At 38.7% G+C, this 14,180-nt stretch overlaps 1 protein-coding gene across 1 annotated transcript; it reads right to left on the bottom strand.

The window, feature by feature from the left end:
• Positions 1–8,191: 8,191 nt before the first annotated feature.
• LOC100968447 (olfactory receptor 10H3) lies at positions 8,192–12,539 on the bottom strand. The gene is made up of 2 exons (XM_003813571.5): positions 12,473–12,539; positions 8,192–9,153 (listed from the first exon to the last, which is right to left on the bottom strand). The coding sequence occupies exons 1-2, from the start codon at positions 12,492–12,494 to the stop codon at positions 8,192–8,194; spliced, it is 984 nt and encodes a 327-aa protein (XP_003813619.5). The 5' UTR covers positions 12,495–12,539.
• Between the last annotated feature and the right edge of the window lie 1,641 nt (positions 12,540–14,180).

Here is a 14,180-nt window from a genome sequence, read left to right as displayed (position 1 = left end):
AATACCTAATGCATGCAGGGCTTAAAACCTAGATGATGGATTGATAGGTGCAGCAAATCACCATGGCACATGTATACCTATGTAACAAACCTGCACATCCTGCACATGTATCCCAGAACTTAAAATAAAAAAATTTAAAAAATTATGTAGCTGATACAATTAAAAACTTCATGGAGAAACATAAGATCTATATGTGCTATTTTGTATACTTACATGATAAGTATGTAAAATACTTATGCAATAAGTATAGTATTGAATGACATTATAAAAATGTAGTTAGGTAAATATCACAGATATTTTAAAGAGATTATTTTAAGGTTAGTCAGGCAGAGTGGTATACAGGCAAGAAAACTAATTTTAAACTCACTGAAAATATATGTCAAATTCCAGCCAAACCACTTACTACCTTCAGAATCTTGAGAACAGATTTTAAAGCTCTGGTAGCCCTAGTGCTATAATAATTACACAACGAATTGCAATTACAATATTTGGAAGTACAATCTATCCAATAATCATGATCCTCGCCTCTCTTTGTGCTGAGTTCAATGTTTAATTTAAAAATTCAAATGAAAGTAGATGAAAGTGTTGGGGAACTCCTTTGCACTGGACCTTGCCCAGTAGTCCTGGAGGAGAAGATTCCCGAGCACAACTGCCTAAACAGGAACCACCACAGCTCCATCTAGAAGGAAGCTGCTGAAGCTTTGCATGCTGTTGTGCTGACCAGAAATCTAGCATAAGGTAAATGTAAGCAGACCAGGGAGTGCTCATGACCTTGGATGGAAAATCATGTTTGGAGAGGAAGCTTGTTGCTCATCCCCTTCTATGCTCAGCTGCCTGGGTTTTCTTCCCTACCATTTTATTTAACAAGAAGCTATCTAGAGAACTTGCTCCCCGTGCTGAGCCAGGAGGAGAAACTTGTAAGCTTTGAAGGGGGCAGTTTCCTTTCAAGGACTGGAGAATATGTGTGCAAAGCTGGGGCAGGTCAGGGCAGAGTGTCCTGCAGACTGGTCTGAGGGCATCTATGGGGCTAAAAGTCTCCACACAAGTTCCTCGTTCTATGGTCCAAACCTTCACCTAGATTGTGGCAGTAGGTGAGACAAGAGTAGGGCAATGTAGACCTCTGATTCACCCTGATAGGCTGTAGTGTAGGTTTAAGGCTCTTTCCTTTGACCCAATTAGCCTCCACTCCCAATATTTCTCTGCGCAGAAGGCTCAGCAACATGTGTCAGGCGTTATAAATCCTTAAAATAAATCATAGTTTAACCCAGAATACAGAGTCCAGGCAGGAGAAGGAGAGGAGAGGTGGGAGTAATAATTTCTTCTCCCTTATCGGAAGGGGATGCAGTATCAGAAAATTCATGCTCAATGGGCCAAAGAGTAAATCAGAAAACTCTAGGGGTAAGGGTATGTTCATAGTGGGGGTGAAGGGGAATTCATTACCTCCAATTAAATTTTCAAAAAAATTTTGTACAGATGAGATCTTGCTATATTGCAAAGGCTAGTCTTGAACTCCTGGTCTCAAATGATCCTCCCTCCTTGGACTCCTGAAATGCTAGGACTAGAGGCATGAGCTACCACACCCAGCCCATCTGTCTTGATTTGTGATCTCATGACAATTCCCTGACTTCTCTCCAGAAAGAGATAAGTCCAAGTTCTCTTGTTAGCGTCTCTGTCTTCTCCTTCTTCCACTCTTAAATTCTACTGCGAACGTGTGAAATGACGCTGTCATGAAACAACGTGCTAATATAGCTTGTATGACTTTCTATAAGAAAATAATAATCTAGACTATCTCAAAAACAAATGTCAAAAATTGAAGGAGAATGAGGATTATAGAATAAAAGTCCCTAAAAGACATAACTGAATTAACATGTAGTTCTTGTTTGCATTCTGATTAGAAAAATGCTCTTTAAGTAATCCCGATATTAGAGCATTTATTGGATGTCAGGACAAACTAAGGCACTTGTTCTTTTTAGTAAGTTATAAACAAAACTTAAGTTGATATGGTAGTTATATAAAAAAATGAACTTATATTTGACTTCCAGTTTCTGATCTGGCATGTAAGAAGCTGAAAGTTGCTGCTGGATCCCGACAATAAGTAAAAAGCTGAATAAACTGAAAACTCAGCAGTCTTGATTGGTAAAAGATGTCACAGGGCAAACTGCAGCTCCCCAAATTGGAAAGACCAACAGGCAAGTAGAGGGAATCACAACTTATTGTAAAAGAAATCCATCCATTGCAACCTCTGGAGGAACCAATATCAGAGAAGGGAAATGTTTACTGTAATTGAAGAATTACTGAAGGCTTGGTATAGACAAATCTGAGAGGTCAAAACTCCTGGGGACCCAGTTATTGGAGGGGGTTCCCACACTTTTGTTGGTTTTACCTCTAAGAGGTCTATCAAGTCCTCATTGTAAAAGCAGGAGAAAAGACCCCTCATACTTCTGTTAGGGGAGGAGGAACAATGACCCATTTTGAAATATGCCGGAGTATTCTGTTCTTCCTATGAAGATCTACGCTCAGGAGGAACAATTTTCCTTTTTTCAACTTTTATTTTAGATTCAGGAGGTGCCTGTGCAGGCTTGTTACATGGGTAAATTGCGTGTTGCTGACGTTTGGTGTCCAAATGGTGCCATCACCCAGGTAGTGAGCGTAGTAGCTGATAGGTAGTTTTTCCACCCACGCCCCTCTCCCTCCCTCCCCCACCGAATAGTTTCTAGTGTGTGTTGTTGCTATCTTTGTGTCCATGTGTAGTCAGTGCCTAACTCCCACTTACCAGTAAGATCATGTGGCATTTGGTTTTTCTGTTCCCGCGTTAGTTTGCTTAGGACGACGGCCTCCAGCTGCCTCCATGTTGCTGCAAAGGACATGACTTCATTCTTTTCAACATATGCAAATCCGTACATGTTATTCAGCACATAAACGGAATTTTTTATGCATTTTTTATGGACAAACATTAATTTATGTAGCCTGTGTTTGGGTGTTATGTTCTAGGTGAGGTGTTTTACATGTATAAATTTATTTAATTCTCACCAGTATCATTGTATCTATCTTTTATATAAGAAAAGAAAGATGAGAACTTTTTTCTTACTTTAAGTTCTGGGATACATGTGCTGAACGTGCACATTTGTTACATAGGTATACATGTGCCATGGTGGTTTGACACAGGGAGGGGAACATCACACACCAGGGCCTGTTGGTGGGTGGGGGAAAGGGTGAGGGAGAGCATAAGGACAAATACCTAATGCATGCGGGGCTTAAAACCTAGATGATGAGTTGATAAACAATTTAAAACAAAAACCACATCTCAATAGGCACAGAATGGGCTTTCAATAAAATTCAACATCCCTTCATGTCATAAACCCTCAACAAATTTGGCATCGAAGGAACATACTTTAAAATAGTAACCATCTACGACAAACCCACAGCCAACATCATACTGAATGGGCAAAAGCTAGAAGCATTCCCTTTAAGAACTGGAACCACACAAGGATGCCCACTCTCACCACTGCTATTGAACATAGTACTAGAGGACCTAGCCAGAGCAATCAGGCAGGAGAGAACAATGAAAGACTCCAAATGAGGAGAAACAATTGAACCAGAACCTAACTTACTGGAGTTTTATTACAGTTTAGCTGGAAAAAGAAAATACCCAACTCTTGCCAGCTCTAGTCATCCTGTTCCACCTAAGGGAGGTGGTGTCAGGGGATCCTGATTAGCACATCTGCTGATGGGGGCTGATATCTAAGCATAGGTCTATAGAATGATTCCCCTCCCCATACCTTACTGCCATATTGCTAAAGGCTTATTTAAAACAGTTCTTTTACCCAAGTACTTCATGTCTGGGTATCAAGAAAAAAATTACGAGGCATACTAAAAGACTGTTTGAAGAGAGAGAGAAAGCATCACAAACAGACCCAGATAAGGTGGGCATGTCAAAATAATCAGACTGGGAATTTAAAACAACTATGATTAATGTGCCAAGGGTTCTAGTAGACAAAATAGACAGCAAGGAAACACAGATAAGCAATGTCAGCTGAGATGATAATTCTAGGAAAGAGACAAAAGAAATGCTAAAAGTCAAATCGATTGTAACAGAAATAAAGAATGGACTAGTGGCCCACACCTGTCATCTCAGTGCCTTGGGAGATTGAGGTGGGAGGATTGCTTAAGTCCAGGAGTTTGAGACCAACTGGGTCAAAATATCAGGACCCCATCTGTACCAAAAAAAAAAAAAAAATTGTTCAGATGCGGTAGTGCACACCTGCAATCCCAACAACTTGGGAGGCTAAGGCCAGTGGATCGCTCGAGCCCAGAAATTCAAGGCTGCAGTGAGCTGTGATTGCACCACTGCAGTCCAGGCTGGGTGATAGAGTGAGACTCTGTCCCTATTTTAAAAAAGAATCAGAAGAAAAGGAGCAGGAGGAGAAGAAAGGGAGAAGGAGAAGAAAGAGAGGAGGACGTGGAGGAGGAAGGGGAGGGGAGGGAGAGGGGTAGGAGGAAGATGAAACGAAGAATACTTTTCATGGGCTTACTAGTAGACTGGACATGGCTGAGGGAAGAATCTCTGAGCTTGAGGATATATCATAGGATCCTGCAAAATTGAAAAGCAAAGAGAAAAAAGAGTGGAGGGAAACAAGCAGAAGAGAATATCCAACTGGGACAACTACAAAATGTTAACATAAGTGTCATGGAAATACCAGCAAGAGAAGAAAGACAAATGAAAAAATTGAAACAATAATTAGCGAGAATTTCTCCAAATTAATATCAGAAATTAAATCTCAGATCCTAGAAGCTCAGACCACTCCGAGCATGATAAATGCCAGAAAAAGTACACATAGGCATATTGTTTTCAAACTACAGAAAATCAAATATACAATGAGAATACACGGACAAGGCAGGAGAAAAATACACACTGGGGTCTGTCACGGGGTGGGCTGGGGAGTGAGGGAGCATTAGGAAAAATAGTTAATGCATGCTGGGCTTAATACCTAGGTGCTGCGTTGATAGGCGCAGAAAATCACCATGACACACGTTCACCTATGTTACAAACTGCACACCCTGAACATGCATCCTGGAACTTAAAAATTTTAAAAATATATATATAAGAAAAAAATCCTTATAAAAGCTGAAGGGAGAGCCTTACCTATAGAGAAGTAAAGATTAAAATTACATCCAATTTCTCTTCAGCCCATACAAGAAAGAAGAGAATGAAGTGAAATATTTAAAGTGTTGAGAGAAAAAAATTCACCAACCTAGAATTCTGCACCCTATGAAATTGTCCTTCAAAAGTGGAGGAGAAATAAAGACTGACTCAGATAAAAGTTAAAAGCATTTGTTATCAGTAGACTTGCTTTGCAAGAATTGTTTAAGGAGGTTCTTCAAAGAGAATGAAAATTATATAGGTCAGAAATCTGTGTCTACCTAAAGAAAGGAAGAGCATCAGGGAAGGAATAAATGGAGATAAATAAAAGCATTCATTTTTCTTATTCTTAATTGATCTAACAGATTACAGTTTAAAATAATAAGATAAACAAAGCATTTTACCATCTGTGCACATGTGTATGTTATACATATGTTATATACATTTTTATGAATATATGATATAGTGACAACAATAATAAACGGGATAGAAAGAAGACATCAGAATTGTGTTATTATTAGAAGATACTTGCACTACCTGTGAAATCATATAATGTTATTTGAAATGGATTTGGATTAGTTATAAACGTATATTTCAAAACTCTAAGAAAACTACTAAAAATATTTTTAAAGTAGAATTGATATGCCAAGAAATAAGAGAACATGGAAGTATATAAAATGCTTACTTAAAAACACGAAAGGCATAAAAAGAATGAAAGACAAAAATAGAAATAAAGAACAAAAGCAACAAACAAAAAACCGTAACAAATTTGGTTTATATTAATATCAGTGTATCATAAATTACTTTGAACATCAGTATTTTTAATGCATGAATTAAAATACAGAGATTATTAGACAGGATTAAAAAATAAGACCTGGATAAAGTGTTTTCTTTTTTTTCTTTTTTTTTTTTTTAGACAGAGTCTCGCTCTGTTGCCCAGGCTGGAGTGCAGTGGCGCAATCTTGGCTCACTGCAAGCTCCACCTCCCGGGTTCATGCCATTCTCCTGCCTCAGCCTCCCTAGTAGCTGGGACTACAGGTGCCCGCCACCACGCCCGGCTCATTTTTTTGTGTGTTTTTAGTAGAGACGGGGTTTCACCATGTTAGCCAGGATGGTCTCGATCTCCTGACCTCGTGATCTTCTGCCTCGGCCTCCCAAACTGCGGATAAAGTGTTTTCTAACAAGAAAATCACTGTAAATATAAAGACATATATAAATTAAAAAGTAAATGAATGGAGAAATATATACCATACTAAAACTATTCAAAAGAAAGCGGAAGAAAGAGGTAGCAAAGTGGTTAATACTCACAATACCTTGGCTCTTGGAAAAATTTCTGATTTATTTGTATAGAAAGTTCCACCTCTGTAGCACATGCATAGTGTTTATTTAATGCCCTTTCCATCATCACTCATGTCGCTTTATCATCTGTGACCATATTCCCAGAGGCTCTCTCACTGGTTGCTATGGTGCTTCACTGATGATAACCACATATGCAAGTCTTGCCCAGAGAATGCAGGATAATGCCAAGAAAAGCTTGCTTTGTTTGGAATTTTATAGCATAAACATACAATAAAACCTCTTCCAACCATATGACCTTTTGACCTTTTAAGGCCATGATCTCTGCTTTTCTAGAATGAAATCTCTTTCAATGTTGACCTTCACATTCCAGCACCAGCAAGAAGCACAGGTGAGGACTCTCTGAGTAGCATTAGAAGAGTAGCTGCACTGTAAAAATAATATTCATTCCTCAGCTGGTGGAACCAATGACCAGAACCAGAAAACCAGAAAACTGATGCATCCATTGGAGACAAGGGAGTACATATCCTAGAATGACCCATTGAGACTGCAGAGCAACTGTGTCAAAAATGCTTGGATGAGACACGTGCCTATCTTATTAGGACATATTACAGCCCTATTATTAGGACATATTAAAGCCCTATTTTACCAACCTCCTTTTTTTCTCTCTTTTTCCCTTTCCCAGATTTTGCCCCAAATTCTTAGTTATTACATTTCTTATACAGATCAAAAAATGTAAAGAACTCTATTTTTACTTGACTACTTGACACCTGCTTTCTCTCTCGCTCTTTCTCTCTCTCTCTTTCTCCTATCTCTGTATCTCTTTCTCTCTCTCTCCTTGCTCTCTCTCCACTTTTGCATTCTGATATCCTTCACTCAATTCGACATAATATCCACACAGACACTTAGGGTATATGTCTCCCAAAGACAGTGAGGAACTTTAAATAAGAAACCAGTTTCAGCGGCTGGGTGCAATGGTTCATGCCTGTAATCCCAGCACTCTGGGAGACCAAGGCCAGCAGATAAAGAGGTCAAGAGATCGAGGCCATCCTGGCCAACATGGTGAAACCCCATCTCTACTAAAAATACAAAAATTAGCTGGGCCTGGTGGCACGCGCCTGTGGTCCCAGCTACTCGCGAGGCTGAGGCAGGAGAATCGCTTGAACCCGGGATGGGGAGGTTGCAGTGAGCCAAGATTGTGCCATTGCACTCCAGCCTGGTGACAGAGCAAGACTCCATCAAAAACAAAACGAAACAAAACAAAAACAGAAACCAGTTTCTCTGAGACAAATAGTTTATTTTCCTTTGTTCATTTCTTCTAATTAAAAGGATAATATTTGTAAAACACTGGACACAGTACAGGATACATAGAAAAACTTCAATGCTTGGTGGCATTTATGACTATGATGTTATTCTTGCTTTTTCTTACACTAGGGGAAAATAAAATCTTTTTTGCCTGTCTGTTTAAGAAGAACCATGTGCATAAATGCCCAGACACATCCACGTGATGATCTCCACCTATCCACAGATAGAAAACACATTTCTAGGCACAGATAATGGGATAAAGTTCATTACAATGGCTCATAAATGATCACATGAGCCTAAGCAAAAAGGAAGGGGAAAACAATAGCTAGTAGGTATAAAACACATATTTTCAGGTATTTTCACATACCTGAACCCTTACAACAGTCCTATGGAGATACACATTATTATCCCCAGCCCTTCTATTATATTTTATCACCACCAAACTGGCCATTAGGAGCTTAGAGGGCAGAACCTTCTGCAAAAGTTTTTATTTATGGCATTCTTCAGCTCCTTGTTCCTTAGACTGAAAATGATTGGGCTGAGGAAGGGGGTGAAGACAGTATAGGTGGTGGCCATCAAGGCATCACTGTACATAGAATGGAGGCCCTTGGGCTTGAGGTAGATAAAGGAGGCAAAACTATAGTGCGTGACCACCACAGTGAGGTGGGATACACAAGTGGAGAAAGTCTTGTGCCGGCCCTCAGCAGAAGGAATCCTCAAGATGGCAGCCACAATGAAGACATAGGAGAGGATGATGAGGAACAAACAGCCTATCAGGGCTGTGACACACACCAGCATCACACCCATGATGACAGATGATGTCTTGTTTTCACAGGCCAACTTCAAGAGGGAAAGCACATGACAGAGAAAATGGTGGATCACATTAGACCCACAGAAAGTGAGGTGAAAAACTATCATTGTCACCATCATCCCCATGACCGAGCCACCAGCCCAGGTCCAGGCCACAAGATGGGCACAGCCACGGGGACTTATTAGCATGTTGTAACGCAGTGGGTGGCAGATGGCCACATAGCGATCATAGCCCAAGACCATGAGAAGGAAGGAGTGAGTGAAGCCAAACATGAAGGAGAAGAACATCTGAATGGCACAAGCCACAAAGGTGATGGAACGATGGGTGAAGAGCAGATCAGCCAGCATGCGAGGGGTGATGGCAACAGTGAACAGAATCTCAGAGATGGAGAGGGCACACAAGAAGAGGTACATGGGTGTGTGGAGTCTGCGTTCAATCCAAACTGTGGCCATGATAAGAAGGTTGCCAAGCAATGTGAACAGGAACATCAGGAGGTACAGCAGGAACAAGATAGGCAGGAGCTGCTGGGGGCAGGCTGAGAAGCCAGAGAGGATAAATTCAGATATGGTGCTGTAGTTCTGACCAGGCATGGATACTGTATCTGGTGAGATCAGAAACAAAATTAAGTGACAGTGGTTAAAACTTAGACTCTAGCACAGACCAAATGGCCCCAACAGCTCTATGCTATTCAACAACTGGTGGAACTTTATGGGTCTCACTTTCCTCATCTGTTAAATGGATTAAATAATAATAGTTCTTAACATTCAGCAATGTGACAAAGATCAAATGAGATCAATATATTAGATGACCAAGTCAGATGTTGGCTACTAATTGGGTTTCCATTAACACTGACTAACATAAAGAAAAGGTTCAATACTTGGAGCCATTAGAGACAGGCATGGATGATCAGCGTCAGATTCCCCTGAAAATGTGCCAGTTCTAGAAAACATTTATTTTGATCTTGAGCTTTACATTTTTGTTCCCCGAGAGTCTTTGTCTTTTAATTGCTTATTTAACCCATTTACATTTATTTTAATACTCATTTATTGATACTCATTTATGCCATCTTATTTCAAATTACACATTTACTATTCTAATAAATCTGAATAGAAAATTCGAAAATAAAAGGATGGGTAAATATATGTCTGAAGAATATGCACCAAAGGAAAGCTGAGGCTGCAACCTTAATAAAAAAGTGGAATTTAAGGAAACAATGATCGCAAGGTCTCTAATACAATACACCTCTACAGGGAAGTAGAGTTCCTTAACACATGGCTGATCTGTGGTCTGGACATGGAAGAAAGCCTTGGACATCTTCTACCAGTGTAAAATGAAACTTTCACTAAGTAATGGGATAATATTAAAAGCCTGCAGGTGCCAGATTGAAAAGATGCCCACTGGTCAAAAACAATAATCATTGTACAGAAGATGGAGGAACAAGCTGAATTATATAATGAGAAAGCTTTCAGAAAAATCCAGAAGGTGGATAATTCCACAGAACAATTGGTCTGGTTTCACTGATAGAGGTACATTGAAGGGATAAGAGAGATTCCAGGATATAATAACTGGATGCAACATAGGGGACTAGTTGAATCTTGATCTACATAACCAGCTGTAAGTATTTTAAGGCAATAGAGAACATTTTGATTACAGTATGAATGAATGATTACGTATGAGTAATATTAAAGCATTATTATTGATCTAATTGTGAATTTTTTAGAGACAAGGTCTCACTCTGCCCCCCAGGTTACAGTGCAGTAGTAGGATCATGACTCACTGCATCCTGGAACTCCTGGGCTGAAGTTATGCTTCTTCTCAGCCTCCTAAATAGCTGGGACTACAGATGTGTGCCACCTCACCTGTCTAATTAAACATTTTTTTTTTTCATAGAGACAGGGCTTTGCTTTGTTGCCCAAACTGGTCTCTAATTCCTGGTCTCAAGCAATCTTCCTGTCTCAGCCTCCCAAAGTGCTGGGATTATACACATGAGCCACCATATTCAGCTAATTATTTTTTTAAGTGTTATCTGGTTATTTTGACTATGAAGAAAAATGTTTAGTTTTTCAATGCATACCAAGATTTTAAAATCTCACACACACACACACGCCCACACACTAAGGGACAGAGAATAATATTTATACCCATTAAAAGAACATAGCAACCAGCATCAATACTATAAATCCATATAACTATATATCCTGGAATATTCATTAATAAATAATCAATACAACTTCAGTGAGATAGATAGAAATAGCCAAATCGATGGCAGATTATGTTTTTTTGAGACGGAGTCTTGCTCTGTCACCCAGGCTGGAGTGCAATGGTGCGATCTCGGCTAACTGCAACCTCCCCTTCCCAGGTTCAACTGATTCTCCTGCCTCAGCCTCCCTAATAGCTGGGATTACAGGTGCGTGCCACCACGCCTGGCTAATTTTTGTATTTTTAGTACAGGCAGTGTTTCACCATGTTGGCCAGGCTGGTCTCAAACTCCTGACCTCAGGTGATCCGCCCACCTCAGCCTCCCAAAGTGCTGGGATTACAGGTGTGAGCCACCACACCTGGCAGATAGATTATTATAGTTAGAAATTTTAACAGAGTTCAGAAATGCAATTTATTAATTATTAATTACAAAGCAATTAATAATATCCAGACATTAGCTATTATATATATTAGACTCTTCACCAAAAAGAAAATTAACACTCTTTCAACCACTCAGCGACTTTTACAAAAATGGACATTTCATTAGGATATAAAAATTTATTTAATTCCAAAGCATAATAATATGATATAGATTATAATGAATTAACATTAAAAATCAATAGGGAAGAAATAGCTTTACAAATCTCATGTGTTTGGAAGATAACTATATAATTAAATAATCTACAGTTTCAACAGTAAATCATAAAATAGAGGAATATTTAGAATTAAATGATAATTTAAATATTGAATGTCAACATTTTAACCTAAAATAGTACTTTGAAGGAAATATACAGCTCAAAATACCTTTATCAAAAAACTGCCTCAAGAAAAAAATCATGCATAATAAAATCAAAATCAAGTTATTGGAAAAAATTAATAAGATAAACAAGGAGAAGGTACCAATAACAGAACTCAAAATTACAAATGGGAAATAATTACAGAGACAATTGATATTTTTAAATTAATAAAAACAGTAAAAGAAATAACAAATTTACATTGTAGATGAAATGAACAAGTACTTAGAAAAATATAAAATTCCAAAACTGGTGCAAGAAAAAAGGGGATGCTATATGCTCAAATAAGCTTTAAAGAAATTGAAATGGTAGTCAAAGATCATCTCTCTAAAATCTTTGCCCCAGTGGGTTTTATTAAAGTGTGGTAAGTACTATTAAACTGTTAAAAAAAAAACAGTTGGTTAGAATCTTACACATGATCTTCAAAAAAATAGAAAAGAGTTAGGAAATCTGACAAACACATCTCCTCAAGTTAATGCAATCTTGGTCTAAAATCAGGCAAGAATCTTCACTGAAAAAGAGACAATTATAGGCCTACTTCACCTATCCAGGCAGATTTAAAATTCCAGAATAAAACATAACCTATTCAAATCTAATGGTGTATTAAAAATAGTTTACCATGATCAAGTGGCATTGGTTTATTCCATAAATGACAAGATTGGTTAACATCAGAAAACCTATCATACAATTTATCACAGGAATCAATTTAAAAAGAAAAATCATGATTATTTCAATCAAGGCATAAATACATTCTCTAAAACCCTACTACTATTATGATTTTAAAAAAAAACACTTCACAACACAAAATCCAAGGAGACTTTCTTAACTAGATATAGAATATATAGCACAAAATTAGCAAATACAACACCGAAGAAGAAACTTTTCCATGCATCACTTTAGAGTCAAGAAAAAGCCAAGGATACTCACTAATTCCGCTGTTCTTTAACATGGAGCTGAAAGTCGTGAGTGATGGTATAAGGTAAGAGAAAGAAACAAGTTATCTAAGGTATCTAAGGACTGGAAGGGAAGAGACGTGATCATCTACCTAGAAAAGATAAAAGAATGATGACATCATATATTAGAACAGCAACAGAGCCCAGTGATGCAGAAGGCAAGGTCAGCTGGCAAAAACCCCGGTGATCCTCCTAGTATCACACCAGTAACAAGCATTCAAGAAGTATAATCTGAATACAGAGAAAGAGAACAGTCCCAATAGCAACACAAACTATTAATATAAGGAAACATCGCTCAGGATCCCTTTACACCTCAAAGTTACTAAGCACTCTAAAGGGCTTTTGTTTATGTGGTTTAGAACTATCCATTTTTACCATATTGGAAATGAAAATTGAAAATCATTAAAAATATTTAGTTATTAGTATATTTAAAAAAGCATGCCCAGGCACTGTGGCTCACGCCTGTAATCCCAGCACTTTGGGAGGCCGAAGTGGGTGGATCACTTGAGGTCAGGAGTTTGAGACCAGCCTGGCCAACATGGTGAAACACTGCCTGTACTAAAAATACAAAAATTAGCCAGGCGTGGTGGCACGCACCTGTAATCCCATCCACTCGGGAGGCTGAGTCAGAGAATCACTTGAACCCGGGAGGCGGAGATTGCAGTGAGCCGAGATCATGCCACCCCACTCCAGCCTGGGCAACAGAGTGAGACTTCGTCTCAAAAAAAATTTTCTAAATAGCAATAATAAGTCTATTGAATGCTAATATGAGAAACATTTTCAGGCAAATAATCACATTAGGAAAAAAGCATTTCATGAGAAGAGTGGCCTTGTTTGACATTTTAGCCAATACCTCATATGTCCTAGCTTGGCAGGAAACAGCTTGATGCTTTCATCTTCCTCTTCATTCAGTCTGTGGCAATATATTGAAGCATATGATGAAAATATATTCTCACATGTAAATTTGAAAAATAAGGATTTCAGGGACCACTCTGCAGAGGTCCTCATGTCACACTTTGAAAAAATCTGCTATAAAATATCTAGGAATTAACCAAAAACATGACATAGCTCCAAAGAAAAAATTTTAAATACATACTAATAAAAATGTAGAAGATGATCTGAACACATGGGGAGCAGTACAGAGTCTTGGCTGGGATGGCCTGATGTGCTAATGGTGTCAATTCATCCTCAAATTATAACCTCAATACTTAATAATACTCAATAATATAATATTGTATTATATTTACAATTCCAGTGAATCAACTGTAAATTTGATAAAACTATTTGAAAATTCCTTCAGAAAAATAAATATCAAGCCAGGCACGGTGGCTCACACCTGTAATCCCAGAACTTTGGGAGGCCGAGCTGGGCAGAACACTTGAGGTCAGGAATTCAAGACCAGCCGGAGCAACATGGCGAAAGCCTGTCTCTACTAAATATACAAAAATTAGCCAGGTGTGATGGCCCACTTGTAATCCCAGCCACTTGGGAGGCTGAGGCACGAGAATTGCTTGAACCTGGGAGGCGGAGGTTGCAGTGTGCTGCCTGGGTGACAGAGTGAGACTCTGTCTAAAATAAATAAATAAATAAATAATGGAATCAAGGGAAGAGCTGTTCCCTCCCACGCGCTGAGATACACAATAGAGTCATAGTCATTTTTAAAATTATGAAACGTGGAACAG

The sequence above is a fragment of the Pan paniscus genome, chromosome 20, assembly GCF_029289425.2.
Source record: "Pan paniscus chromosome 20, NHGRI_mPanPan1-v2.0_pri, whole genome shotgun sequence".
NCBI classification, from domain to species: domain Eukaryota; kingdom Metazoa; phylum Chordata; class Mammalia; order Primates; family Hominidae; genus Pan; species Pan paniscus.
Note: the sequence above shows the minus strand (reverse complement) of the source record. Positions and strands in the feature narration are given on the sequence as shown.